The sequence below is a fragment of the Callorhinus ursinus genome, unplaced genomic scaffold (assembly GCF_003265705.2).
Source record: "Callorhinus ursinus isolate GAN/ISIS: 27379988/994484 unplaced genomic scaffold, GSC_fseal_2.0 scaffold4, whole genome shotgun sequence".
Lineage (NCBI taxonomy): Eukaryota > Metazoa > Chordata > Mammalia > Carnivora > Otariidae > Callorhinus > Callorhinus ursinus.
In genome coordinates, this window is record NW_027397066.1 from 20713377 (window position 1) to 20738328 (window position 24952).

A 24952-nucleotide genomic window follows, 5' to 3' on the forward strand; every position below is an offset into this window, starting at 1 on the left:
CACAGCTCCCCTCTCTGCTGGGAAGTCCTCTGTTCTCACCCCAACAAGCTCCTGCAAGCCTCGGAGGAGCCCTGCCTCACCCTACAGCCATCTGTCTTTCTCCACCAAACTTCTGCAGCCCGCAGGACCCTATCACTCATTGGCAACAGGCTGCGCTGGGTCATTAGTTATCTTTTTTTGTAGATGTCCTGTCTCTTCATCCACGTGGCAGGATCCCAGAGAGCAAGGGTCACGTCGTATTCATCTTGGTGTCCCTCGTCGCACTTTGCCTGGTGTTTGGGGCATGGCAGATGGTCCCATAATGACTTGTCCAAAGCCGCGCGGCCAAGCCGGGGTTCCCTGACCTGTAAAACATTATGAGGATTAAATCAGCGAGTCACAGAGGGCACGCAGCTCGAGGTAGAAAGTCACTAAAATCAAATAAGGGGTGGGGAGAATGAGAAAGCGTGGCTGATAAAGGAGGGGGGTGATAAAAGAGGTCAGGAGAATGGTGCACCGAGGGGGAGCCGGGCTGCCGGCAGGGCAGGAGCCAGAAGCGGGGCCGGCAGAACCCAGCGACGCACCAGCTCCTTTTACCGCGCCGCCGGCGCGGGGCAGGCGCAACCCCCAGGGAGGGAGCGCTGGGGAAGCACCGCGCGACACGGAGGCCCCGCCCGGCCCGGCTCCACCCACCCCTAGCTCCGTCCCTGACCCCCGCCCGGCCCTATCTCGCCCCGCCCCGCCGCCTAGCCCCGCCTCCAAGGCCCGGAAGCGAAAGCCGCTCCGCCTCTTCCGAGCGGGGTCACGGCCCGGCGGCGCGAACTGGGCCTCGCGGCGTGCGGGCCTCGCAGTGGGTCAGGGCAGCCCGGTGCCCGGCGCCATGTCCCGGAACCTGCGCACCGTGCTCATCTTCGGCGGCTTCATCTCCCTGATCGGCGCCGCCTTCTACCCTATCTACTTCCGGCCCCTAATGCGGCTGGACGAGTACCGTGAGTGACCTGTGACCCCGCGCGGTGGCCTGGTCTCAGTAACACCCCCCTCCCCTCCGCCCTGCACCTGCTCGTGGGGCCGTGGAAAGAGCTTGGCTTGGGAGTCAGGCAGGCCCGGGTTCGAATCCTGATGTGTGCGGCTTTGTGACCGTGGACAAGTGTGACTCAGTCTCTCGTACTCAGCATCCTCATACATCAATAGCTATTTGTAATCGGTAAAATAAGACGGTTTAGTCTTCATTGAGACTCACAGGTGGTAACGAAAGCAGTTGGCACATAGTAGGTTGACACTAAATACTAGGTCATGCTCACAGGTAGCATTCGCGGAAGGCTTACTGTGTCAGGCATACATTGGATCTCCCTTTGAGGTAGGTATTAAGTGCGCATTTCACCGGCGGGAAAACTGAGGCTCAGACTGTAACAGGCCCAAGGTCACACAGCTAGTAAGTTGCAAGGCAAATATTCCAACCCTGGCCTGTGTCTGCAGGGCTTCTCCCACACATGGAAGCTGGGAATGGTGATACTGGAGGGAGGCAGATGGAGCCCTAATCATCCTGAGCCTGAAGGTGTTTTTATTGCACTTCATTTCCACTCCCTGGGACAGCTTTGGGTGGAAATGTTTCAAACCTAAACTGTTAACCTGGGTTTTTGAGTTTTTCCTCATCTTTTTTCAGATTCTGCCGTCTTCCTTCATTTTAAGCGGGTTGCTCACATGACAATGGTGAATATCCTGGGAGTAATTTTCCTCCTTAATCATTCAAGTTCTGTCATTCTAAAAGCCAAACTCTCCTTCCTTGAGACCTATACCTCAGCAAGGATTAGCACTTTGATACGTCTGAAACCATCTGTCAGAGAGAAAACATTAGGCATCAGAGGCTCATTTTGTTCTCCAGGAAACCTGAATCATCTTGAAGATGGAAGAGGGCCAACCCTGCCCCCTGGAGAATATTAGCAGAGGCTGAAAGCTTGACGATTCGAAGGCAAAAGCTCTGTGTAAATGCTCTGCCCGTTACAAATGCTACAACATTTGGTTTCTGGAGGCAGAGGGTTTTAAGTACACACTCACATTTCCTGGTAGCTTCTTTCATCATCCAGGATTAAAATGGCCTCTGTGCATTCTGCCTTCCAGCCTATGTCCGTGCGCCACGAGTCGGGGTAAACAGAGGATGGTGTGAAGCCCTGCACAATCTGGTTCCATCATCCTGACTGGATCCGTGCCCCAGGCTGTCTTATTAGGGCATCTAGAATTGAACTTGGGACGGGGGCTCTGCTTTGGATCCTGCTGGAAAAGTTTCCATTATGAAGACTAGAGCAGTGTCTCTCCAATGGGGATGATTTTTGTCCCCCAGGGGACATTTGGTTCTATCTGGAGACATTTTTGCTTGTCACAACTGGGGGTGGAGTGGGGTGGTGTGAGGGTGCTACTGGCATCTAGTAGATAGAGGCCGGGGATGCCTCTAAACCCGCAGTGCACAGGACAGCCCCCTATGACAAAGAATTATCCGGCCCAGGAGATGCATGGTGCCGAGGTTGAGACGTGCTCATCTAGATCAGATGATGAAAGTGTGGACTTGTGCCATGTATCCCGAGCACTTAATATATTAACCCATGTAGTTTTTATAACCATTTGTTGTAGCTGCTGTGTGATCATCACCCCCATTTTATGTGTAGACAGACTGAGGTATGGAACAGTTAAATGACTTATACAAGGACCCATAGCCAGTGAGTCAGATCTGGGATTTGGACCAGTGCACGCTGTCACTACACCATGGCCCCATACTGTCTCTGAGGGGCTGTGAAGGGGGAGCAGGGCAGGTGAGGGTCTAAATCCCTACTAGATAAGTATCTTAAGGTGAGTTACTTAATCTCCTAGAGCCCAGCCTGTTTCTTCATCTATAGCAGTGGCGTTTGCAGGACTCAATTTATAGGTTTTAGGATGTATTAAGTGAGATAACAGGTGTGGAAACAACATAGTTTTATATTAGGCATCCCATAAAACTGTTTAAAAAATAAGAAGCCGTAGGACGGGGGTGTGAGACAAAGAGATTTAAGCAGGGCTGGCTGACCTGGCAGTAGACTGGGGTCCTGGCAGGTGAGGTATTGGTGTTTGAGCCATGGAAACCTGGCCTGTCTGTTGGGAGGTTGGAGCTGCGGTTCACTTCAGCACTTGAACTAGTATTTATTTAGCTTCTTTTGCATGTTTTATAACCCGGATTTTAGCAATGGCTGTGTACCTGGTACTGCGCTAGGTGCTGGGTGTACGTAACTACACAAGATGGTAAGAGCATTCTGTCCATCACTGGCCCCACCGTCATCCAGCCCACTTCCCTCACCCGCTGCTTGGACTCTGAGCTCGTCTCCCTGCTTCCGCCAGGTCCCATTACTCATTCTCTACGCAGTGGCCACAGTGGTCTTTATGGTTGTTCTTTTGTTGCTGATTTCTACCTTATTTGCATTTGTGGTTAAAGAATGAAGACTATATGATTTTGATTCTTTGATATTGGTCAAGATTTCCTTTGTGGCTTAGTATAGGTCAATTAGGGAAATGTTCCTTCTGTGCTTAAAGTGAGTATATGTCATCGTTGGGTATAGAGTTCTGTGTGTGTCGATTCCAGACCAAGCTTCTTAATTCTGTTACTTAGGTATCTTTAGGCCATATTATTAGGTACACACGATAGAGAATATTCTGGAGATTTTTTTTTTCCCAATTATCATTGTATGAAGGGTCCTCTTTACCCCTTCTCTTCCTCCCTAGCTCTATTTTATCAGCATTAGAGTTCCCAGCATTGTTTTGTTTAGTATTTTCCTGCTATATCTATCCTCTTATATTTGGCGCCTGTCTTTTATTCATTTATTTAAAGATTTATTTATTTGAGAGAGAGAGAGAGTTGGGGGAGGGACAGAGGGAGAGGAGACAAGCAGACTCCCCACAGAGTGGGGGCCCGACTCAGGGCTCGATCTCACAACCCTGAGATCATGACCTGAGTCGAAATCAAGAGTCAGATGCTTAACCGACTGAGCCACCCAGGTGCCCCTTGGCATCTGTCTTTAAATCTCATAACCAGCCTACGCTGAGTTTTTTAACCCAATCTGATAATTTAATTGTTGGATTGGGCTCATTTTCATGTATGTTTACTGATACATTTATTTGCCTCTTACTTTGTGTTTTCTATTTATTCTATTTCTGTAACTCCTTTTTTTTCTCCTTTTCTGCAACTTCAAGCTTTCTTTCTTTTTCTCCTCTCTTCTTTTGAAAGTTTTACACTCTTATTTTTATTCTTTCGTGATTACTGTTTAAAGTTAGTCAGTATCTTTATCCTCCCAGAAAATATACTAAGACCTGAGGAGACTGCCTTGGTCCTTGTACCACACACGCCGCCTTAATGTTTATTCCTCCCCAGTCACCTAGTACCGGCAAGGTTTTGTGCAGTCACTGATTGTTTCTCTTTGCCCACGGTCTTTACTCACCGAGCCCTACATCTTACTCCTTTCTACTGTCCGTTTTCTTCATTCATTTTCTTCATTCATTCAAGGAGAATGACAATTTCCGGGCTCTGGCAGCAGAAGAGATGGTGGTGCTGGTCATTTACTAAGAAACACAAGAAGGAATTGGTTTTGGGAGTGAGGAGGATGAGCTAGTTCAATTTTGGATGTATTGTGTTTTAGGTATCTGGATGTGCTCGTGGAGATTGCTTACAGGCAGCGGGATGTGCTAGTCTGGAGCTGAGGTGCTGGGCCTGAGCTAGAGCTAGGGATAGGGCGCTGGATCAGCACAGGATGGGAGGAAAGGGCTCCCAGGCAGCACTGGGAAACTGCAAGAGACAAGCTGGCCTAAGACAGGACACTGGTGAACACTGTATTGGAAGAGCAAGCGGTCAGAAGAAAGGGAGCCGTCAAAGGAGACGGAGAAGAAGCGGCCAGAGCAAGAGGGTCAAAACCAGAAGAGGCTGCAGTCTCAAGTCCCATGAAAACAACTCCTGATGAAAAGGGGTATGGTGGGCTCCTGGGTGGCTCAGGTGGTTAAGCGACTGCATTCGGCTCAGGTCATGATCCTGGAGTCCCAGGATCGAGTCCCGCATCCAGCTCCCTGCTCGGTGGGGAGTCTGCTTCTCCCTCTCACCCTCTTCCCCTCGTGCTCTCTTTCTCTTCATTCTCTCTCTCTCAAATAAATAAATAAAAATCTTAAAAAAAAAAAAAAGAAAGAAAAGGGGTATGGTCAGCAGGGTTGGGCTTCTTGGAGACAGATAAGTGAAAATAATCAGATTTATAAAAAAGAAGGTGAAGGTCAGAGTTAACCTTGTTAAGAATGCTTTCAGTAGTTTGGTGGTGGACAGAGAACAGGCTGCTCCACGGAGTTGGCTCCTTAAAGGTATTTGTATGGAGAGGAGAGTGGCAGAGTATATTTGCAACAGGTCAGAGGGTCTAGGGAGAGTTCTGTTTTAGGGAGAGATGGGACAGCCAAGAAGTCTCTGGACAAAAGAAAGATGAAGATAATCCATAGAGTGACAGGTGGTAGGGGATCTTGAGATCAGATGCAGGAAAGCCTTGGACCAAAGGCAGGACACCTCTTCCACCGGCTCAGGAGGAAGGGCAACTAAATAATAGGTTCGATGTTGGGAAGTTGTAGGCACTTCCAGGTGATGACTTCCATTCCCATTGTAACACAGGAAGTGAGTCATCTGTGAGTGAGAGGCACAGCCCCCGGCCAGACTCTCTCTTCTTGAAACACTATCTTCCCTGAGCTTCTGTGACCACCCCCACTGCCAGTCATCTTGCCTTTGCTCTTTTGCTCCTGCCTTTCAGCCACTCCTTCTCAGCCTCTCTTGGGTCTTCCTCTGCCGACCATCCTTCATACATTTGTATTCCCCAGGACTCTGGGCAGACCGAGGAGAAGGCCACAGTTCTTGGAAGTGCAGGGCAAGGTAGGCCAGACATCCAGTCCTTAAGAAGGGCCAGTGGCTGGCCAGGGAGGAGCCCACGTTCCCGTGTCGGGCCGGTGCTGGCCCTTCAGCGGGGCCAGCCTGACTAATGCCGGCCAGCCCAGGCACAGGGAGTGTGGGGATAGCTCTGTTACAGTGTCTCTGCCAGAATGAGCCTTGAGGCAGCAGGCGAGAAGGGGAAGGCTGCTCAGATAAAATAAACTCAAGGAGATCTCCCATACCTTAAAAGCAGGCAAGCCGCTCTGACAAGACTGCCTTACTGGATTTCACGTTGACATTCAGTGTGATCTTCAGCTCTTCCACTAACTCAGCCAGACTTTCCTAAGTTACAGGGATGACAAGGTCGGTTCTCCATGTGACACTTCAGTCCCGAGATGAGCCCTGGGGAGACGGCGTTGGCATTGGTGGTCAGCGAGCCCAAACCGGAAATGTGGGGACGATTCTGCTGTGCTCCTGGAGGGAATCCCAGATGATGCTTTTTAGCTTTCATCCTGCTGGTACCGCGTGGTTTGTTGGATGAGCCCACGTTTCGGGGCGAGGACAGCTGCTGTAGCTCAGAGCCTAGTCTGGCTTTGTGTCCTAGAACTAGACTGTGATCCTGAACATGGCCTTTTAAAAAAACCCTGTATTTTATACCAGCCTGTGAGATGAGACAGAATAGGATCATTTTCGGGGATCCTGTTCATTTTTAACTTTAGATGCACAGAAGCATAAAGTCTTAAGAGTTTTGCCAGAAAACCCATGCTCCTTCAGTCCCCTCACTTAGGTGACTTGTCCAGAGTCACTGAGCACATTAATGGCTGGGTGGACACGAGAGCCTAACTCCCCGACCTTGTCTGCTATCGACGCCCTGTTTCACGTGCCTTTAAGACAGCACAGAGCGTTTACTAGTGAAGGGAAGGACTGCGCAGGATTGCGGGATTGCTGTGAGGAGACCTCAGTCCCCATCCCACGTGGTCGCCTTCTCTTACTGCTGCACTTTCTGCCCCACCCCTCGCTGGAAGTCTGCTGTACGGAGTCGGAACAGGGTTGTGAGAAATCGCTTGACCCGGAAATACTTCTTACCTTGGAAGGGCATTCTCCCTGTCCCATGCCAGGGGCTAGAATATGCTTTTTATTTCTTTCACTGGAGAGTCCGGTGCAGCACGGGGAAAGACTCAAGTCTTACTTTCTATCCGGCATTATGGAGCTCCCTGGGTTCAGCCAGACTGATGAGGAGGCAAAAGTGTTTCTAGTGTTGGGAGGAGTCGGTGCCTCCAGTGGCCTTTTGGTCCCCCTCAGCCACTGGTTCACACTTGCCACCACGGCCGTTTGGTCCCATCTGCTGCTGGTTCAGCAGGGCACCGGGGCACATCCCGTCCTCGATGACCCCACAGACAGACGGAGTACATGGCTAGGCAACAGCCGCAGAATGCGAACACTGAAAAAGTAGTTCTTAACTTTTTTATTTGCTGTTTTAAAAAAGGTGCTTCAAGGTAATCATCACGGAACAGTCACCAGGAAGTATAAGGGTTTCCTAAAAACTTGTTTTGCCGTTGTGTATTTCAGTTATTAAAAAAATAATCCCAACCAACAGAAAAGACCTAAGAATAGTATGATAAATCCCCATTTGTCACCTAGATTTACCAGAGAACATTTTGCCGCATTTGCTCCCCCCAACATGCTACATGCATATATACACATACATATGCATATGTAATTACATATACGTATAATTGTTTCTTTTGTTCTGTTGGACCATTTGAGAGCAAGTTCAGGACACTGCGAGCTTTCTTCCCACACACTTCAGCATGGATTTCCTAGGAACAAGGGCATTCTCTTACATAACCACAGTGCAGTTATCCAGGCCAGGAAATGTAATATTGACACAATGCTATTATCTCATACACAGGCCATCATATGTTGCCATTTGTCCAGTTAATTCAGCTTCGGAGTTGCTTGTATTTTTAACTGTTGCCAAGAAGAGATGGTGGGGAGGGGTCCTGAGGCCATCTCACTGGGCAGGGCGCTGGGTCCTGACCTTCGGCACCTGCTCTTCGGTTTCTAGCTGCTGGCCCCCCACTTGGCACACTCAGGCGGTCTGCTGTCAGTGGGCGCTGGGGAACACTGTCTTTGCTGCGTGGTTGTGGGTGTCCAAGTAACAAGTCACGCAGTAGAGCTGTTTGACAGCATGGACATTTAGTCTAAAGATATGTTTTCATTTTCAGAGACTTACAAATTATTAGGTGGATTCTGTCACTACAATCGGAGAATCAGCCCGCCCACGGGCATTACCAGTTTTAATAATAATACTTTGGCCCTCTGACTAGAGATAACAATCCTGTTAAAACTACAAATCACACCACTGCCTTAGCACCAGGGGGCAGAGTCGGGCTTGCTGAGACACTGGAATGGGGACTTTTTCTAACCGGCATCACGAAGCTCCAGGCCCAGTATTGCGTGTTTGCATCTTAATCATTTCACTCCTGATAGAAACATGCTCACTACTGAAAAGTCCGTAATTAGCTTATCCTAACTTGTTCGCATAGTTAAACCTCTGACTTCAGCGTTGTCCCTTTCCTGAGGTGTATAGACACTTGCTGTTTCTCTAATGAGAGTAAAATAGAAACTTACTGTCAACTTCAGCAAGACATACTGCTAAATCCTGAGGGACCGGTTTGTTTTCCTTTGGGCATATTCCACATTCACAAATTTTAGAGTGCCTTTGTGTCGTATCATGAATTTATATAAGACTGCTTTGGCTTTAGAGTACTTAGAAAACATTAATGGATTAAAGAACCAGGGGATGTAGATAGGATGCTAATACTGGTTATCACTTGATAGGAACTAGTTCAGCAAATCGGTTTAAATTGCCTGTCCAAGCCAAAAAAAAAAAAAAAAAAAACCACACACAAATGAGGTGGTTGCATAAGGACAAGGATTATAAAGAGATTATGGTCTATTTTAAATAAATCCTTAGCTTCTCTCGAACCTCATCAGCAATTAGCAAGAAAGTGTGAAGACAGGGAGTCCTTCCTCTTCACTTGGCTCTCTATTGCACTGTACGAGGTTAGGATACAATTAGACATTCTGGCCTTGCTATCAAAAGCCAACTTCCTTTGGTGCTTGGCAGTCTGCCAGCGTCTTCGCAGTACCCACCGTCTCTTGGAGAATGTGTTCAGTACACCAGGCTGTCCGATTTTCTTAAATCTATGGCTAGAAAGCTTTCTGGCAACTGATTATTTTTTTAAAAAACTCACCTCTTCCAGGGGCCCCTGGGTGGCTCAGTTGGTTAAGCATCTGACTCTTGATTTCGGCTGAGGTCATGGTCTCAGGGTCGTGGGACGGAGCCCCGCATCGGGCTCCACGCTCAGTGCAGAGTCTGCTTGCCCTTCTCCCGCTGCTTCTCACCCCGCCTGCGTCTGTGTGTGCTCCCTCTCTCTAAAATAAATAAATAAAATCTTTAAAAATAAAAAAAAAAACCCTCACCTCTTCCGTAATACTGGCAAATGGACCTTCTAGGCATGGAAAATCGTATCTCTTTTTGTTCCTGTCACCATGGATGGCCCTGCAGTCTTATACCTGGTTGGCATTTTCTGAGAGCATATTTGAGACACGTCCGTCCTTTGCGACCTTACATGTTGACAGTATGGTAGGGCTCAATCCTACAGGAGTTTAATGTCTTAGGAAATGAGATCACCTTTTGTGTTGGAGTTATTTTAGAAAATCCGACATCCGAGAGCTCCATTATCCACTCTAGATGGAAGAAGCCTTTTGGCATATCTTGGTCCCAAGGGTCTTGGTTATTGCTTGCCTGCTACTACTTTTCAGAGAGGCCCAGGGAAACCATCAGGCCATTGTCTGTAATGGGCTTCATTATGCTATGTCTTCCCTCTGTCTTAGAATTAGATATCAAGATTCACATAATCCCTATTGCCCAGTGTTTTATTTGCCAAAGCAAAACTTAGCATCGATAAAACTATCAGGTAGGTCACTTAGGATTGACTTTCTGTCACATCACGGGAGAAGCAAGTTCAATGAATATTCAATTTGGCAAATCTCTGTTTCTTGTATCTTTATGCTTCTTGTAACTTTATGAGAATCCAGAGGCCAGAATAAAGGAAATGGCCTAATATTAAGTAAGAGCTAAATGTGGATTTCAAGAAACACTGTCAGCCTGATTAAGACAAAGGTCTGATTACAACCTTTAATTACTATAATTTAGTAGTAAACATCCTTTGGCTCCAAGTCTTTCCCCCGAAAAGCCGCCATTTGTTTGTCAAGATACTTAAAATAATAAGTCTTTGTTTTCACAGACCTTGGGCTTATTCTAAACCACTTAGAAAGATGTGTCAGAACGCTTGAAGCCCACAGACATAAAATGCCCAATTTCCCTTGGCCCTTGCCTGTTGGACATCTCCAAAGAGATGGGCCGAGCTGCTGTAGTTGGAACGCGCTTACTAATTGGCACAGCACCTGCAATCAATTAGGGAAGCTTCAATTATCCAAACCAAAGCCACCCACCCAAAGATTAATTTTCTGCTCTATTTCCTATCAAAAACATAGCATATTTAGCTCTGGGTCTAGTCCTTCAGCGGGGCACATTTGAGACATAGAAACTACATCGTTTTCTTGTTAATTGTACTTGTTCCTTCAATTCAGCAGCCTTCCCCTCATAATATCACACCCACCAGCTCTTTCAAAATTGTTCTTTTTCCGTTGTTTTGTTGCCTTTCCAAAATGCTGAGATCACCGAGAAAAGATGTGAGTCGGGAGCTTTTCTTTTGAAGTACAGCTTTCTTTGGTTTTATTGAAAATGCCCAATCTTTTTTGCTCTGTAGGATCTAACTTCCATAACCTAAAAGCTTTGAATATTGGCGTCCTGTATATATTGTTTCCGAATTGTCCCATGTCATTGGCCCACGTAAAGAGAAAAGATTTCTTCCACCACGGCCCACCCCCCACCTTTGTAAAGAGCAATTTTTCTGTTGTGTTTTTCAGAGAAGGAGCAAGCCGTAAATCGAGCTGGTATTATTCAAGAAGATGTGCAGCCACCAGGTGAACTTTTAAAATTCAAAACAGAATTGCATTTGTGCTGTTGTGTGGGGTGCGCGTGCTTGCCCTGCAGTGGAAGAAATCTTTTGAGTGTGGAGGCTAGCTGGTGATTGTGCCATTCATCATTCAGAAGTTGCCATTTCATAGGAGCCACCCCAAGACTTCATTTTAACATTTCACCCCAGAATATTTTGGGCAAGTTTGCACGTTCCTCTTGTGCATTTGATAAAATCGGCATAAAAATATAACAAGTGTGCGATTGAATATCAAGGGTGCATAGCTGTTCTGCAGACCGATTTACCAAGCACCTATTTAAACCCTGCCCTCTTAGGAAAAAGGCTGTTTACTTGTGAGCTATTTTAATTGATGCGGGATTCTGCTTTATTACAGAAGCTCAAAAGTTCCCTTTGTGGCTGAATGGTTAGTTACTTTTAGATGATCCCAGTTGGGTGAGAAGGAGAGGTTTCCAGTTTTTTAACCAAAACTCTTGTAATCTATGGCACCATTCTTTTTTTAATTAATTAATTAATTAATTAATTAATTAATGTTTTGACTAGGCCAGATACATAGCTTCCTGTTGTGGGGCAATTTCTGAGCCATTTAAGTCTCTCATGGTGGCCATGGCTGCCCAGCTGTAGCATCTCAGACTTCTGGCAGCTTGCCCGCACTGTCTCGAACTACCTGGAAATTGCACAACTCAATTCTGATGTCATTTTGCTTGTTTGCAGTTGAGGGAAGTGGTAGGAAGTTTAAAAAGCGAATCCTGTTTTGATTCATGTTTCTTTCTATAGGGTTAAAAGTGTGGTCTGATCCATTTGGCAGGAAATGAGAAGGCTATCACCACCTCGATTATGAAAGACATCTTCGTGCTTTCCATTCTGCCACAAGTACAATAAATTGCCTCACTACAGAAGGATGGCTGGAGAAGAAAACTCTATAAAGCTGAAAATAAGAGTACTGTGCACAAGGATTAATATTTCCCTTCTTAAGTATCAAAAGAACCCTGGAGCAAATCACACCATTAGGGAGGTTTTCATGATTCGCTTTACTTTCTAAAAATGAAACTCTCTCACCCAGCTGTGTTTGGAGGAGGATCTACTTATTATTCCGTCCCTACTGCTTTCCCAACCAAGCTGTGATGTGAATGCATGCGGCCAGGAGACTTGGGAAGATCCTAGTCTGTCTTGCCATCCTCCAAATAGGAAATTTCAGTGAAAAGCCAGCGTGCGGAGCAGCCTCATTGGGCTCTTTGGAAACATTAAAGTTGATAAAACTCTGACAGGGTACATTGTACTCTTTAAGAATAACCAGTTCAGCTTAGCCATCTTGTCGAAGGTTGCTGCATGTTGGAAAATAAGTAAATAGGAAGCAAGTTCAACCAAGTGGCTATGCATGCATAATAGAAATCAGCGTTGAATTAACAGAAGTGAAAATACGTGTATTAAAATGATCTATTTTTAATTCACTATGGTGTAGGTTTTTTTTGAAATCCTATATAAACTCATTAAGTCACACTAAGAAGCAGTATTTGACTAGATTATATTTGACGAGATACTCAGCTATGTGGTGTTTCTCAGTTTGTGTACAAGTAAACATTTTAAAGGTAAATAGCAGATTTGTTGAGACAGATATTTATTGGTTGCAGTACCAGCTACCTCACCAGCTGCTGCAGAGACGAGTGTGGAAATTCTTTCTTTCTTTCTCTGGTGCTCTGTCTGGCCCCTTACTAGATTATATGTTTTTGAAGAAACACCTCTTTTTCATTTTTAGATTTCCCAGAGTGCCTTGCACATTACTATGGGTTCTCTTTAGATGAGCTGCCTGATAACATAATTTTATTATTGTGAACTGGGAATTTGCTTACCAGACAACTGACAACAGTTATGTAATTACTGTCAAAAAGAACTCAGACTGATGGTTCCAAAACCAAAGGCATCATTTTTTGGTAGACATTCCCTAACATTTAATTGACTTACGGTTAGTAACCCAATAAAAGAAGTTGACTCATTCAGGGTATATCTGGCCACTATTTTCCTTGGAGGGGGCACCAAGAAGTTGTGTAACTTAAAGTCTGGCATTCCGTGGGCACTTTATTGAGATTTCTTTATGACGGGGGCAAGCGCGTGTACCATCTGCTCTGGAAGATGTCGTCAAGAACTCTGGGACCTCGACTGCCTGTTCGGCAGATGGAACAGACTCCGTTTTCTCTCTTCAGTGGGATCTTTGTCTTGGCTTTGACCCTGCCCTTGGTACACCTCTTTGTAGAGATAAAGGAACTCTCTGTCCTGCTCAGCTGCCTTGATATTTATAAAAGGATCAGTCTTCATGCTGTCAGAAGTGTCACATCAGACTCTGCTGCCCACGCTTGACAAAAGCCAGGTTGTAAGAGATGCTCCTCTTGGGAATGACTGAAGGCCTTGGAGTTCATCCATGAGGTGCCCAAGTGTGCTTCCGGGATGATAACGAAAGCCCTTGGAAGAGGGGATCTTGGTCAGATACAATTAGGAAACACAGAGTTAAAGCAAACTTGGCTTATTTGCTTCTAATTTGATGATTTCCAAGAGAGGCTTACCATTTCTCAAATGTATTTGATCACAAAATATTTTTCGTGGATTATCTTCTGGGCTAGTGACCAACAACATCCTTTTCGGGAAATCTTTCTCTCGATCAGTGGTTCCCCAGCTTTTGATCTCAGGACTCTTTTACCACTCTTAAAATTTTTTGAGGACCCCAAAGTGGGTTATACCTGTAGGTACTATATTAGAAATTAAAACAAAATTTTAAAATGTTTATTAATTAAGATCAGTAACAAACCCATGTCGAGTAATATGACATTTTTGTGTGAAAAATTTGTTTTCCAAGATCAAAGATAATTTACAAATTTCTTTAATGTCTGGCATAATAGATTCTCTTCACAGCTAGATTCTAATATCTGTTTCTGCATTCAGTCTGTTGCTATATCACATGTCATGGCCTCTGGAAAATTCCTCTGTGCACACTCATAAGACGATGAGAGGAGGGCGCCTGGGTGGCTCAGATGGTTAAGCGTCTGCCTTTGGCTCAGGTCATGATCCCAGGGTCCTGGGATCAAGTCCCGCATCGGGCTCCCTGCTCCTTGGGAGCCTGCTTCTCCCTCTGCTTCTCTCTCTCTCTCTCTCTCCCCCTCTGTCTCTCATGAATAAATAAATAAAATCTTTAAAAAAAAAAAGATGAGAGGAAAAAAGGCAAAAAAGCTGAGGTGCTTGGGTGGTGCAGTCGGTTAAGCAACCAGCTCTTAGTTTCGGCTCAGGTCATGATCTCAGGGTCCTGGGATGGAGCCCTGGTGTCTGGCTCTGCGCTCAGGGAGTCTGGTTGGGGATTCTCTCTCTGCCCTTCCCCACCTCTCTCAAATGAATAAATACATCTTTTAAAAAAAAAAAGGCAAGGGGAACCCTCCTACACTGTTGGTGGGAATGCAGACTGGTGCAGCCACTCTGGAAAACAGTTTGGAGGTTCCTCAGAAAGTTAAAAATAGAACCAGTATGACTCAGCAACTGCACTACTAAGTATTTATCCAAAGGATAGGAACATAGTGATTAAAAGGGGCACATGCACCCCAGTGTTTATAGCAGCAATATCCACAATAGCCAAACTGTGGAAAGAGTCCAGATGTCCATCGACAGATGAATGGATAAAGATGTGTGTGTGTGTGTGTATGTGTGTGTGTGTCGATACACACACCAGAATATTACTCAGCCATCAAAAAGAATGAAATCTTGCCACTTATAACAACATAGATGGAAATAAAACGTAGGAAATAAAAGGTATTATGCTAAGTGAAATAAGTCTGAGAAACCCAAATACCATATGATTTCACTCATGTGGAATTTAAGAAAACAGATGAACATAGGTGAAGGAGAGAAATAAAACAAGATGAAAACGGAGACAAACCATAAGAGACTCTTAACTACAGGGGACAAACTGAGGATTGCTGGAGGGGAGCTGGGTTGGGGGGATGGGGTAACTGGGTGATGGGCATTAAGGAGGGCATGTGATGTCATGAGCACTGGGTGCTGTATGCAACTGATGAATCACTGAATTCTACCTCTGAAACAAAAAAAAAGAAGCTTTAGTGGTATTATAAAAATAGTTCTGATCATGTAGACCTCCTGAAAAGGTCTCAGATACCACAAAAGTTCCCTAGACCACACTGAGTCTTAATTGTTTTTCTTGGGTTTAGTCAGATCTCTTGAGAATTGTGTATCTGGTTGCATCAGTTCCAACAGTCGCTTGTAGTGAACTGTGTTCCGTCATGTCCACATTAAGGGAGATGACCAGGGGAGGAAGATACAGGATTTGTTATTGCTCTTACTAAAATGAAGTTGCAGCAGAAATGCACTTGTAGATTCACCATTAGCCATGTACCAGAATGTTCACAGCAGCCAAATGCTCGTCCATAGTACAATGGATAAATAAGCTGTGAAATATTCGCATGATGGGATACGATACAGCAATGAGAATGAACACTACAATGAATCCCACAAATAGTGCTGAATAAACGAAGCCAGCTGCAATAATACTTTTAGATTCCATTTAGATGAATAAAAACGGTAAATTAAGCCATACAGTTATAAGTCAGGACGGTGGCTACTCTTGGGAAGGGGGAGGGTAGTAACCGGGAAGTGATACAGGCCATCTTCACGGTGCTGATAGGTTTGATTTTTTTGATCTGGGTGCAGGTTCCATAGGTGTATCGAGTTTTTGGCTACTTCCCTGAGCTGTATAAATTCACATTCTTTTCTAAATGTACATCATACTTAAGGTTTTTTTTAAAGGTGCAGAGATTGGCTCTAGAAGGAAAAGAAGTTGAATCTGATTTCGAAGAATAAGAAGTGGAATCAGGAAACTTTGCAGAGAACCCTGCTGTTCAGTATATAAAGTGTATATAAAGTGCCCAGCAAATTCCTGGGCCAGCAGAGGCCAGATTAATGAGAGCTGTTATCACTGGCTGAGCAGCTGACATTCCAACAGAGCTATGAAGAACGCCTGGGATTCAGACACGCAGTGAGTGACAGAGGTGTGGACTCAGCAAAACTAAGCCCGTCTTGGAAAGCTGGTTGGGCCTGGGTGCAGGTGTGTGTGGGGAGACAACCGAACCATGGACTTTGCCTGCCCTGTGTGTCACTGGCCTGGGCTTGGCCCAGAGCAGGCGCTCATTAGGGTTTGGATGGACTGAGTGATCAGTTGAAAGAATGAGGGAGGACCGGATGAAGGGAATGGCAGATTCGGACTGTGTGGGGACACCCGGAATGTCAAGCTGGTAAGTTCTACTTAATTGATAAACGTGAAGCATTAGAAGCAGGAAGTGGTCTGAAAACGTTAAAACAAAGCCAGGAGCTCGCCCCAGAGCAGGGCTAATCACCGTGGTGGTCGGAGCAGGGCAACCCTGTTCTCTGTCCACGGGAGTTAAGTACAGATACAAAGAATAAGCACTTACAAAGGTTAATGGCAGTGTGACAGACGAGTTTTTAATCTTTTGAATCCGATTGAAAGTAATGGGCTTGCATTTTGTATTTTTTGCTTTTTAAAAAATTTTTGATGAAAGTAATCTTACTGTATTTTACAGGTTCGCGATGGATTGGTACTCAGAAACAGAAGCTGAGCTTCGCCCCGGGTAGGTTGAAAAGCACTGAACTGGAGGGTAAATCTGATGTTCTCAGGTCCACACCACTCCTCGGTGGGCAAGTCCGATGTGCTCAGCAAGCTGAGAGCTCCCTGCCCGCCCGAGGCTTCTCTGTTCTGATGCCGAGAACCGATGAGAACGCCCTGGTCTTAGCCCCTGGCGGGACTCCGTGCACAGGGGAGTTCACTCTCCCAGACCTTTCCTGCTCGGTGCCTGAGGCCTTCTGCAGTTGAGTCTGCCTGTCGGTAGGGAAATGCACAGCTCACTGGCTACCCATGTGTGTGAGATGGTGGGGGAGCCCCTGGGGAGCCGGCCCGCGCATCCCACGGAATATGCGCCTGAAGAGGGGCATGAACTTGGCTGTCGGCTTCCCTGGAGAAGGCCTTCCGGGGCAGTGGCAGCTAGCTTACCCTCCCTGAGGCTCTCCCAGCTTGATGGGAAGCAGCAGGGTGCCTTTTGCTCCTCCGCTAAGTGGTGTTTCCCAAACCCTGATCCTCTGAACACCCCCTGGGGAGAAAGGAGGGGGTCGCTACTCCTCACGGGAGTTGGGGAACACTCTGCGGCCCTCTCCTCTTCCTGGGGTTCTCTGTGTGACCATACGTAATTAAAATAAAATGCAAAAAAAAAAAAAAAAAAAAAGGATGCTTTGTCCAGACCCTTTTGGTTGTAAGTGACAGAAAAACCAAACTGAAGTGGTACAAAAAGAAATTCAGTGGTGTAATTGAAAACTGTAGAGTCATGATCAGTTTATATCATTGTGATCATTTTTCCAAATATGAAAGTCCTAGGCCACAATCATTTGTGAATGGAAAAAGTATTACACCCAGAGCCTCAAGGAAGAGGCACGCTGGATCTCCTAGACAGTTATAGGTTTTACCTCCCCTGGTAGACGTTAACTGCTCCCTTTACCCAGCACCTCACTCTCTCACTGGAACACTTCACCTCACCCCCCACCCCTACTCCCCGTTGGCTCATTTCACCCATTCTAGCTCCCTGCTTTGGGTGAAGCTGACTTTACCCTGCACTTCAGGAGTAGGCACGTGGTCCACGTTTGGCCAATCAGAAGGCTGAGCAAACTCCTGGCCCCTGGGATTGCATCTGGGCTGGGCATGTGACCCAAACCAGGCTCATCAGGTCTAGCTGGAGTTAATCTTGCCTGTTGGCTTGTGTGGTCAGACTGGAGGAGGGTGTCTTTTTCACCACATTTAGAGGTGTTGGCAGCCATCTTGCCACCAGGGGGTTAGAGTTGGTCTGAGACTAAAACCGTTGGAGGAGGAAACAACAGGAGATAGAAGCCAGGTCCTGATGCTGTTGTTTCCACCTCCTGGATCCATTTGTGTGTGAAGCAAGGATATGTCTGGATTAATAAATACTGTTATCAGTAAGTTCCCTTTTTGCAGCATTTAAAATTGGGTTTTTGTCAAATGCAACCAAAAGAGTTTTGACTAGGGCATCTCAATTTTATATTTTAAAGAGTTATGAGTTTTTTTGTTTTGTTTTATTTTTTGTTTTTTGTTTTTGAGAGAGAGAGAGAGAGAGAGAGGGAGGAGCAGAGGGAGAGGGAGGGAGAGGAAGAATCTTAAGCAGGCTCCACACTCAGCATGCAACCTGATGCGGGGCTCTGTCTCATGACCCTGAGATCGTGCCCTGAGTCGAAAACAAGAGTCCTATGCTTAACCACCCTGCGCCCCTCGATTTTATATTTTAATTTTACTTTTCCGAAATGTGTTTCACATGTCATTTCCACCTTATATAAAGGCTGTTCAACACAGTTCAGCCAGTCTTTATGACTTGGACTTATTGTACAGATGTGCCTGAGGGGCTGCCAGGATGGGTCAGGCGTGTACCTGCTGTGCTTGTGAGCTTTCTGGCTTTCTGTGTTTCTTATCTCTGCCCTGCCTCACAGCTGTAAGGAGCAGGCTCTGGCTTCATCTCGGATTTGTTGCTTCTAGGCCGCAGTGAGATTGGAAAACAGTTAGCCAAAATTTTGGAATCTGGCATCAATTTTGAAAGTAAAGCCTTTAATGTGGATTTGGAGGCTCTGGTATGGATGAATTGCAAGGGCTTTGTGACATTTTGGCTGCCCGGAGGATTTTTTTGGTATTCACTTTTTGTTTCTGCGTGGTTCCGGATAGATGAGGTTTCCTGATTTTTCTGTTGGTTGAGACTTTTACTATAACAAGATTTTCACACTAAAGGATTGTGCAGTGTGAGCAAATGAGCTAAGGTTGAAATGCCTTATAACTTAGCAAAGTTAACTCAGTTTCCTTTAAAGAAGGAACGGTAACTGGCAGCAGTATTCTGAACGCCAGGCTGACCTTTAACTTGTTTTGCTTCTTTTCTAAAACAGCCCCTTTATTTTCAAGCTCTAATCACATACACTGACTTGTGAGGGGAGGAAAAAAAACAACAACAAACAAATATGCTTATATCAGAGAGAGTGGTTCACTTAAGGCAGATGTGGAATCAATTTGGGCAAATGTGAGTTGCCAGCTTCTGAACTTTTCTGCTAAGTATATGCACCCTGAATACATTGGAGCCACTTCAGCCTCGTAAAATGTGATGCTGGAATATTGGGTAAACATCTGTAAGGGGCATGCGGCCGGCTGCCCTTGCTAAGTTGAGTGAAAACCCAGAGGGGCACACTCTCTCTGAGAAGCTCAAATGAAGACAATTGTGTTTAGAAAAAAATATAACTGAAGTCTGATTTTGTGATTACTAGGAAAATGGCAGCTCTTGTGATTTATCTTGCGGAGTAAGCAGAATCTGCCTTCTAAATGGCTTCTAAAATGGCTATTTTTAATTTGTGCTCCCACTCAATGTGGACTCACATTACAGATATAAAATACCCGAGCCCAAAGTTGGTTTTTGTAATCAAGAGAGCAGGACTCAGTTTCTGCTGGCCCCTGCCTTTTGAACGTTGGTCTGTGGCTTTGGGGAATGAGTTAGGCAGAGGATTGGAAATCCCCAAAGGGTCACTCTTGTTTTTTGTTTTTTGTTTTTTGCTCACGAAACACATGACTCATCGGTTCATTTGGGCTCTCCATGAACTTCGTACCGGCTCTTGCCAAACACCGTGGCTTTCAGTGATGAAGAGAGAATGATCACCATGAACATCAGTGAACTTGGCACAGCCTGTCCCACCAGCCCTGGCCTCCTGGAATGTTTCCAGCCAAGGAAAGGGAAGACAAAGAAGGGTAGTTGGTTTTCCAGTGTCTAAAATGCCGAACACAATTACATAAACATAGTAGGTGTTGTGGGCTGAATGGTGTCCCCTCAGAATCCGTATGTCGAAGTTTTAACCCCCAACACCTCAGAAGGTGACTGTATTTGGAGACCGGGTGGGTCTGAGAGAGATGATTAAGATAAAACGAGGACATCAGGGTGGCTCCTAATCCAGTGTGGCTGGTGTCCTTAGAAGTAGTGGAGATAAAGACACGGACTCACAGGGAGGGAAGACTGGAGACACCGGAAGAATTCGCCATCTACAAGCTGAGAAGAGAGGCCTCAGAAGAAGCCAGGCCTGCTCATAAGCTTGATCTCGGACTTCTAGGGTCCTGAACTGTGAGGAAATCCATTTTGGTTGTTGAAGCCACCAATCTGTGGCAAACTCATGCAGTGGCTCCACAGTAAATGTCTGCCGAGTGTCGTTACATCATCTCTTGTGAATATACTTCTCTCAAACTAAATTTCTTTGTCGTGTAGGATCATGGCCTTACCTTGAGGCTGAACTTCCTCCAAGGTTCACCCCTGCCTACCTTCCCACACTGCTCATCCACACGACCCTCCATTCTAGCCTGCTGATCTACTCATGCCCCTCAGAATGCCGCTAGTGCCTCCCTGCCCCTCCCCATCCCTCTGCCCTCCTCAGCTCCCTGGGGAACACCCTCTTCCCCGTCACCTATCTAACACCACAGTAATTTCCAGACCTATTTAAACTGTGTCCCCATCCCCCCCCCCCCCCCCCGCCCCAGGCTTCCTTGGCCTTGACCTTTACTTTCCCTTTGGCTTCTTAGGGGTTTACACCATGCATGTGGCATGGAGTGGCGTGACTCCCTTGGATGGTGATTTTATCACCAGCAGATGGCAACTCCCACCTTCAGCTCGGGTTAAAACCCTTGGCATCATCCTTGCCTCCTCTCTTTTCCTTCATCCCTAACAGTCAACCTGACAGGAAACCCTCTCCAAACACCTCCAGACTCTGAAACCTTCTCATCCTCTCTACTGTTATAATCAGTGTTTAAGCCACCATCTGCCCTTGCCTGGATGCTGATGACAGCCTCCCAACAGAACTGTCAGCTTCTGTCTTTGTCCCCTGTGGTGTGCAGATCCTAAGATGGCCCTGTGTACTCCCCTCCTGAGTGTGAGCAGGACGTGAAGATACGGTGGATGGCATGCCTGTTGATGTTCAAGGATATCTTGGTTGGTCCTTACCTAATAGCTCTTTAGAGGGACTGAGTCCTTCCCAAAGGAATAGATTTGAAGTGTAAGGGAGATTCCCCTTCTGACCTTGAAGGAGCAAACAGCCGTGTCTGCTAACTGTCTGTGGAAGGACTCACATGGTGAGGACTTGAGAGCGGCCTCCAGGCCAAGAGTCTTTGCCAGCCCACAACTGGCAGGAAAATGGGATCTTGGTTCTGTGACCACAAGGATACGGACTCTGCCAACAACCAGTGAGCCTGGGAGAGGACCCAGAGCTTCCGATGAGATCATAACCCTGAAGGACACCTTGCTTTCAGCCTGGTGGGACCCTAAGCAGAAGACCCAGCTGACCCATACCTGGACTACTGACCCAGGAAACTGACACAATAAACTTACATTGTTTTAAGCTGTTGGTAAGAGAGTGGTTTTGTGGCTATTTGTTCTGTGGTACAAGGAACTGATACACGCCACTTGTTCTCCACACACTCACTAGTCAGAGTGATCCCGTCAGAATGCAAGCAGATCCTGTCTGTCCCTCTTTCTCTCAGAAATGTCTCTTGTTGGCCTCGCAATAAAAGCCAAAGCCACGTTCTGACCTCTACCACCTCTGACCTCTGACCTCATGTCCTCCTACATTCTCTCCTATTCTCTCTGCTCCAGGCACTACTCACTACTCCAGGAATGCATCAGACCCGCTCATATTCCCACCTCGAGGAGTTTGTTCTCTTGGCCTTGAGTTCTCTCCCGCCATATTTCTCCATGGCTCCTCCTATCACCTCCTTTAAATCTTTTCTCAAGAGGCTCCCCCCATCTCCCCATTTAAAACTGTAACCTTTCCTCACAGAACTTGGCACCCCCAGTCCCCTCTACCCTCCTCCAACACTGTACAGTTTACACATTTATTGTGAATATTATTCTGTCACACTATGTGTAATTCGTGTATCTCTTGCATATATTATGTGTTTCTTTCTCCTATTGGACTCCATGTCCCTTTTGTTCACAGATGTGTCCAAGCACCTAGAACAGTGCCTGACAACCAATACTTGTTGAATGAATGGATGGTGATTTGTTATGACTTTCAACAGTGAGATGCTTTTGGTTTAGTGTCTGCAGAAAAGCTCTTGGTGTCCCACTGGCATCCCCTCCATTACCCTAGAGGTCATCAACAGATAGTTCCCCCAAAGCAGATGCATCCTGGGTCTCCGACTGCGCGCTCTTGGGAGGAGTCAAAATTGCCAGGGAATTCACTCCAAGGAGAAGTCCCCAACCAGCAGGGGGTGGGAGTTGGTGGGGAGGATCCCCACTTTCTTGCCTCTCCATGGGACTGACTTTAGTTGTGCACAGCACCAGTCCACTCACTGGTACCCCTTACCTGGCTTCCTTTCCCCGCCCTGTCCCCCTTTCCCCTTCTCACATCACCTCCCAAATAAGTGGCATGACCCTAAATCCTTGTTTCAGGGCTTGCCTTCAGTCAAAAGGAATGTAGACTAAGGGGGCGTCTGGGTGGCTTAGTCATTAAGTGGCTGCCTTCGCTCAGGTCATGGTCCCAGGGTCCTAGGACCGAGCCCCGCATCAGGCTCCCTGCTCTGTGGGAGGCCTGCTTCTCCCTCTCCCACTCCCCCCTGCTTGTGTTCCCTCTCTTGCTCTCTCTCTGTCAAATAAATAAATAAAATTAAAAAAAAAAAAAAGAATGTAGACTAAGCCAGTCTCCCAGTTTGAAGTATTATGGTTGCCAGCCACATTCTTAAAAACAAGCTTTTGTATCGACCAGTAGATAAAACTTCAAATATTTACCCCTGAGGAAGGTGGTAGGATTTACCCCCTTAAGAATTTTAGAACCAGAGGATTGTCTAAAGCTTTTAGCCAAGTGGATTGCAAGACTTCTTGGAATGGGTTAGCAATGTTCCATCAAGGTAGGAATGGAGATCTCAGAACTGCTCTCAATATTCTGAGAGCCTGAAAGAAATCATCCATTTACCAATGACAAAACCATGCAGACTAAATGTTAACATGCATTATTAGGGGCTGGAGTCATCTCTCCTTCTTATGGTATATTATTCTGACCAAAAGCTATTATAGTTATGGATCTAAGAGTAACTTTTACAAAGTGGAGAGACAACTTACTCATTCATCAAGAGCACAGAGTTTGAAGGAATCTTTCTAAGCAGAGGCTTTTGGTGTAAACAGAGTTGGGAACCACTAAACTAATCCAACCTCCTTGCTTTACATAGGAGGCATCTGGGGACTTTGGCCAAGGTCACTCGGCTGGGGGCAAAGGGCCAGGTCTAGAACTTAGGCCTCTAGACTCCCAGTTCCACACTCCTACTAACCCCAGGAAGGAAATGGCATACTTTGGAGAATCTAGGATTATTGTTTCATCTGGAGGATATTTTTATAGAGGCAAAATTTTCCTTAAAAAGCACAGCGAGTGCATTTTACCCATTAGAAGATAAATAAGCTGCAATGACAAAATGCTGAATATTTACATCTAATGAGCTTCTCTGTGGGAAACAGCTGCATGGCACATGAAGAATGGTACTAAGGACACATTTACTCATTCCGGAAGCAGTATGGTGTAATTACATGCCTAGCACAGTACCTGGCAGAGAGCAGGCTCCTAGTGCCTCCCTAACTCTTTGACCTTGGACAAATGACATGATCCCCTCCAGACCCCTTTCTCCTCACGTGTGAGATGTGGGAAAGGGGACCTCACCATCTAGTGGGGAGACCTGGTTTCAGGTTTCAACTTTGCTATGGGATCCTGGGCAAGTCGCTCCAAGCCTCTGGGCCTCAGTGTCCCACAGCTATAAACCGAGAATTAATTTCAAACTCTTTAAGATGCCTTTTAGCTCAAAAGTTCTGAGTCCGATGGCCTAGATGTCCCCGCATCCCTTTCCAGCTCTCACAATCTCTGATTTTATTGGTTTTGGAATTGATTTGTTTTGGAGATTGATTTTTTTAAACCCAAGTAAAAATAAAATGACACTTTCCCTTCAGTTGGGCTAATCCCAAACAAGCAGCTTGAGAGATGAGCAAAGAAGTGTCAAGTAGACAAACAGAAGTGAGGCCAACCACAGCAGGGACATTCTGAAATCTGTTTCCTTTCAGCCAAAGGTGATCCTTGGACAATTACTCTCATCCATGTGAGAGCAGGTACGAAAGGAAGACCCGAGAACGTTCTCTGACAAACCTAGGAAAGGTTATGAGCAAGAGGAAATATGAATTTCCTCAAAGCCTCGTTCTTAGGTTCCTTTTTGAACCTCAGGGGGTGTCTTGTTCCCGACCAACATCTTCCCAGAACTCTTAGCAGGTGGTTATGTCACCACCTCTCTCAAAGTGGGTGCTCCAGGGCAGGAACCAGGAACATAGGTTTCTGAAAGAATATTGCACACAGGAAATCCTGCATTAGGATTTAATTCTTGATCTAGTTTTGCAATATCCGTGGGTGTGGAGGGGTAGGTGTGAGTGTGGGTGTGCTGGTAAACAATGTGATTGATTTCTGATTTCAGCAGAACTTTCAGAAGCTATAAACCCAAATGATCAGGTACCTTGGACAGCCATGTAATTATACTAGCAATGCCACCTTGGGAAAATAATTTTTAGAATTCCCCTCTCAGACTTGCTTTCTGAGTTGAAGGCCAAGTTTTCGGAATTTTTTCCACATTTGAGAAATGAGATCTTGTAGGTGTGAATGTGAGTTTTAGAAACAGCCACAAGTCATTCAGAGCAAGACTTGTGGATAAGAGGGGTTCTCTGGCTTCTTAACAAGAGGCAGAAGAACGCAGCCTGACACATGTGCAAGGAAGGAGAGAATGAGAGAATCATCATTTTGTAACTTCTAGGGAAATAATTGATTCGGACATTGATCACCAATGGATGAACTCATTAGATGAGAGACTGATGGGGGACTTGACCGTGGGGGGATC

The 24952-nt window shown here is 46.0% G+C and overlaps 1 protein-coding gene and 1 long non-coding RNA gene across 3 annotated transcripts; both read left to right on the forward strand.

Annotated features, from left to right (window-relative positions):
- Positions 1-750: 750 nt before the first annotated feature.
- Positions 751-12949, forward strand: SMIM20 (small integral membrane protein 20). 2 transcript variants are annotated; one of them, XM_073891497.1, is made up of 4 exons: positions 751-968; positions 1643-1689; positions 10889-10945; positions 11734-12949. In XM_073891497.1, exons 1-3 carry the CDS (start codon positions 860-862, stop codon positions 10904-10906), a joined length of 174 nt encoding a protein of 57 aa, XP_073747598.1. In that variant the 5' UTR covers positions 751-859; the 3' UTR covers positions 10907-10945; positions 11734-12949. The 2 variants fall into 2 exon arrangements, with proteins under 2 accessions (XP_073747598.1, XP_025743137.1); XM_025887352.2 differs by lacking the exon at positions 1643-1689 and having other exon boundaries at positions 757-968.
- A 3060-nt stretch (positions 12950-16009) lies between these two features.
- LOC112835744 (uncharacterized) lies at positions 16010-21442 on the forward strand. Its single transcript, XR_012377869.1, has 3 exons — positions 16010-16241; positions 16548-16595; positions 19692-21442. It is a non-coding gene; the product is annotated as an uncharacterized lncRNA (long non-coding RNA).
- The last annotated feature ends 3510 nt before the right edge of the window (positions 21443-24952 follow it).

Bases quoted from the DNA above. Each gene is read 5' to 3' on its own strand.
- SMIM20 (XM_025887352.2), top strand. From the start codon at position 860: ATGTCCCGGAACCTGCGCACCGTGCTCATCTTCGGCGGCTTCATCTCC. The intron at 969-10,888 runs GTGAGTGACCTG...TGTGTTTTTCAG, and splicing joins AATGCGGCTGGACGAGTACC to AGAAGGAGCAAGCCGTAAAT. The intron at 10,946-11,733 runs GTGAACTTTTAA...TTCTTTCTATAG, and splicing joins AGAAGATGTGCAGCCACCAG to GGTTAAAAGTGTGGTCTGAT.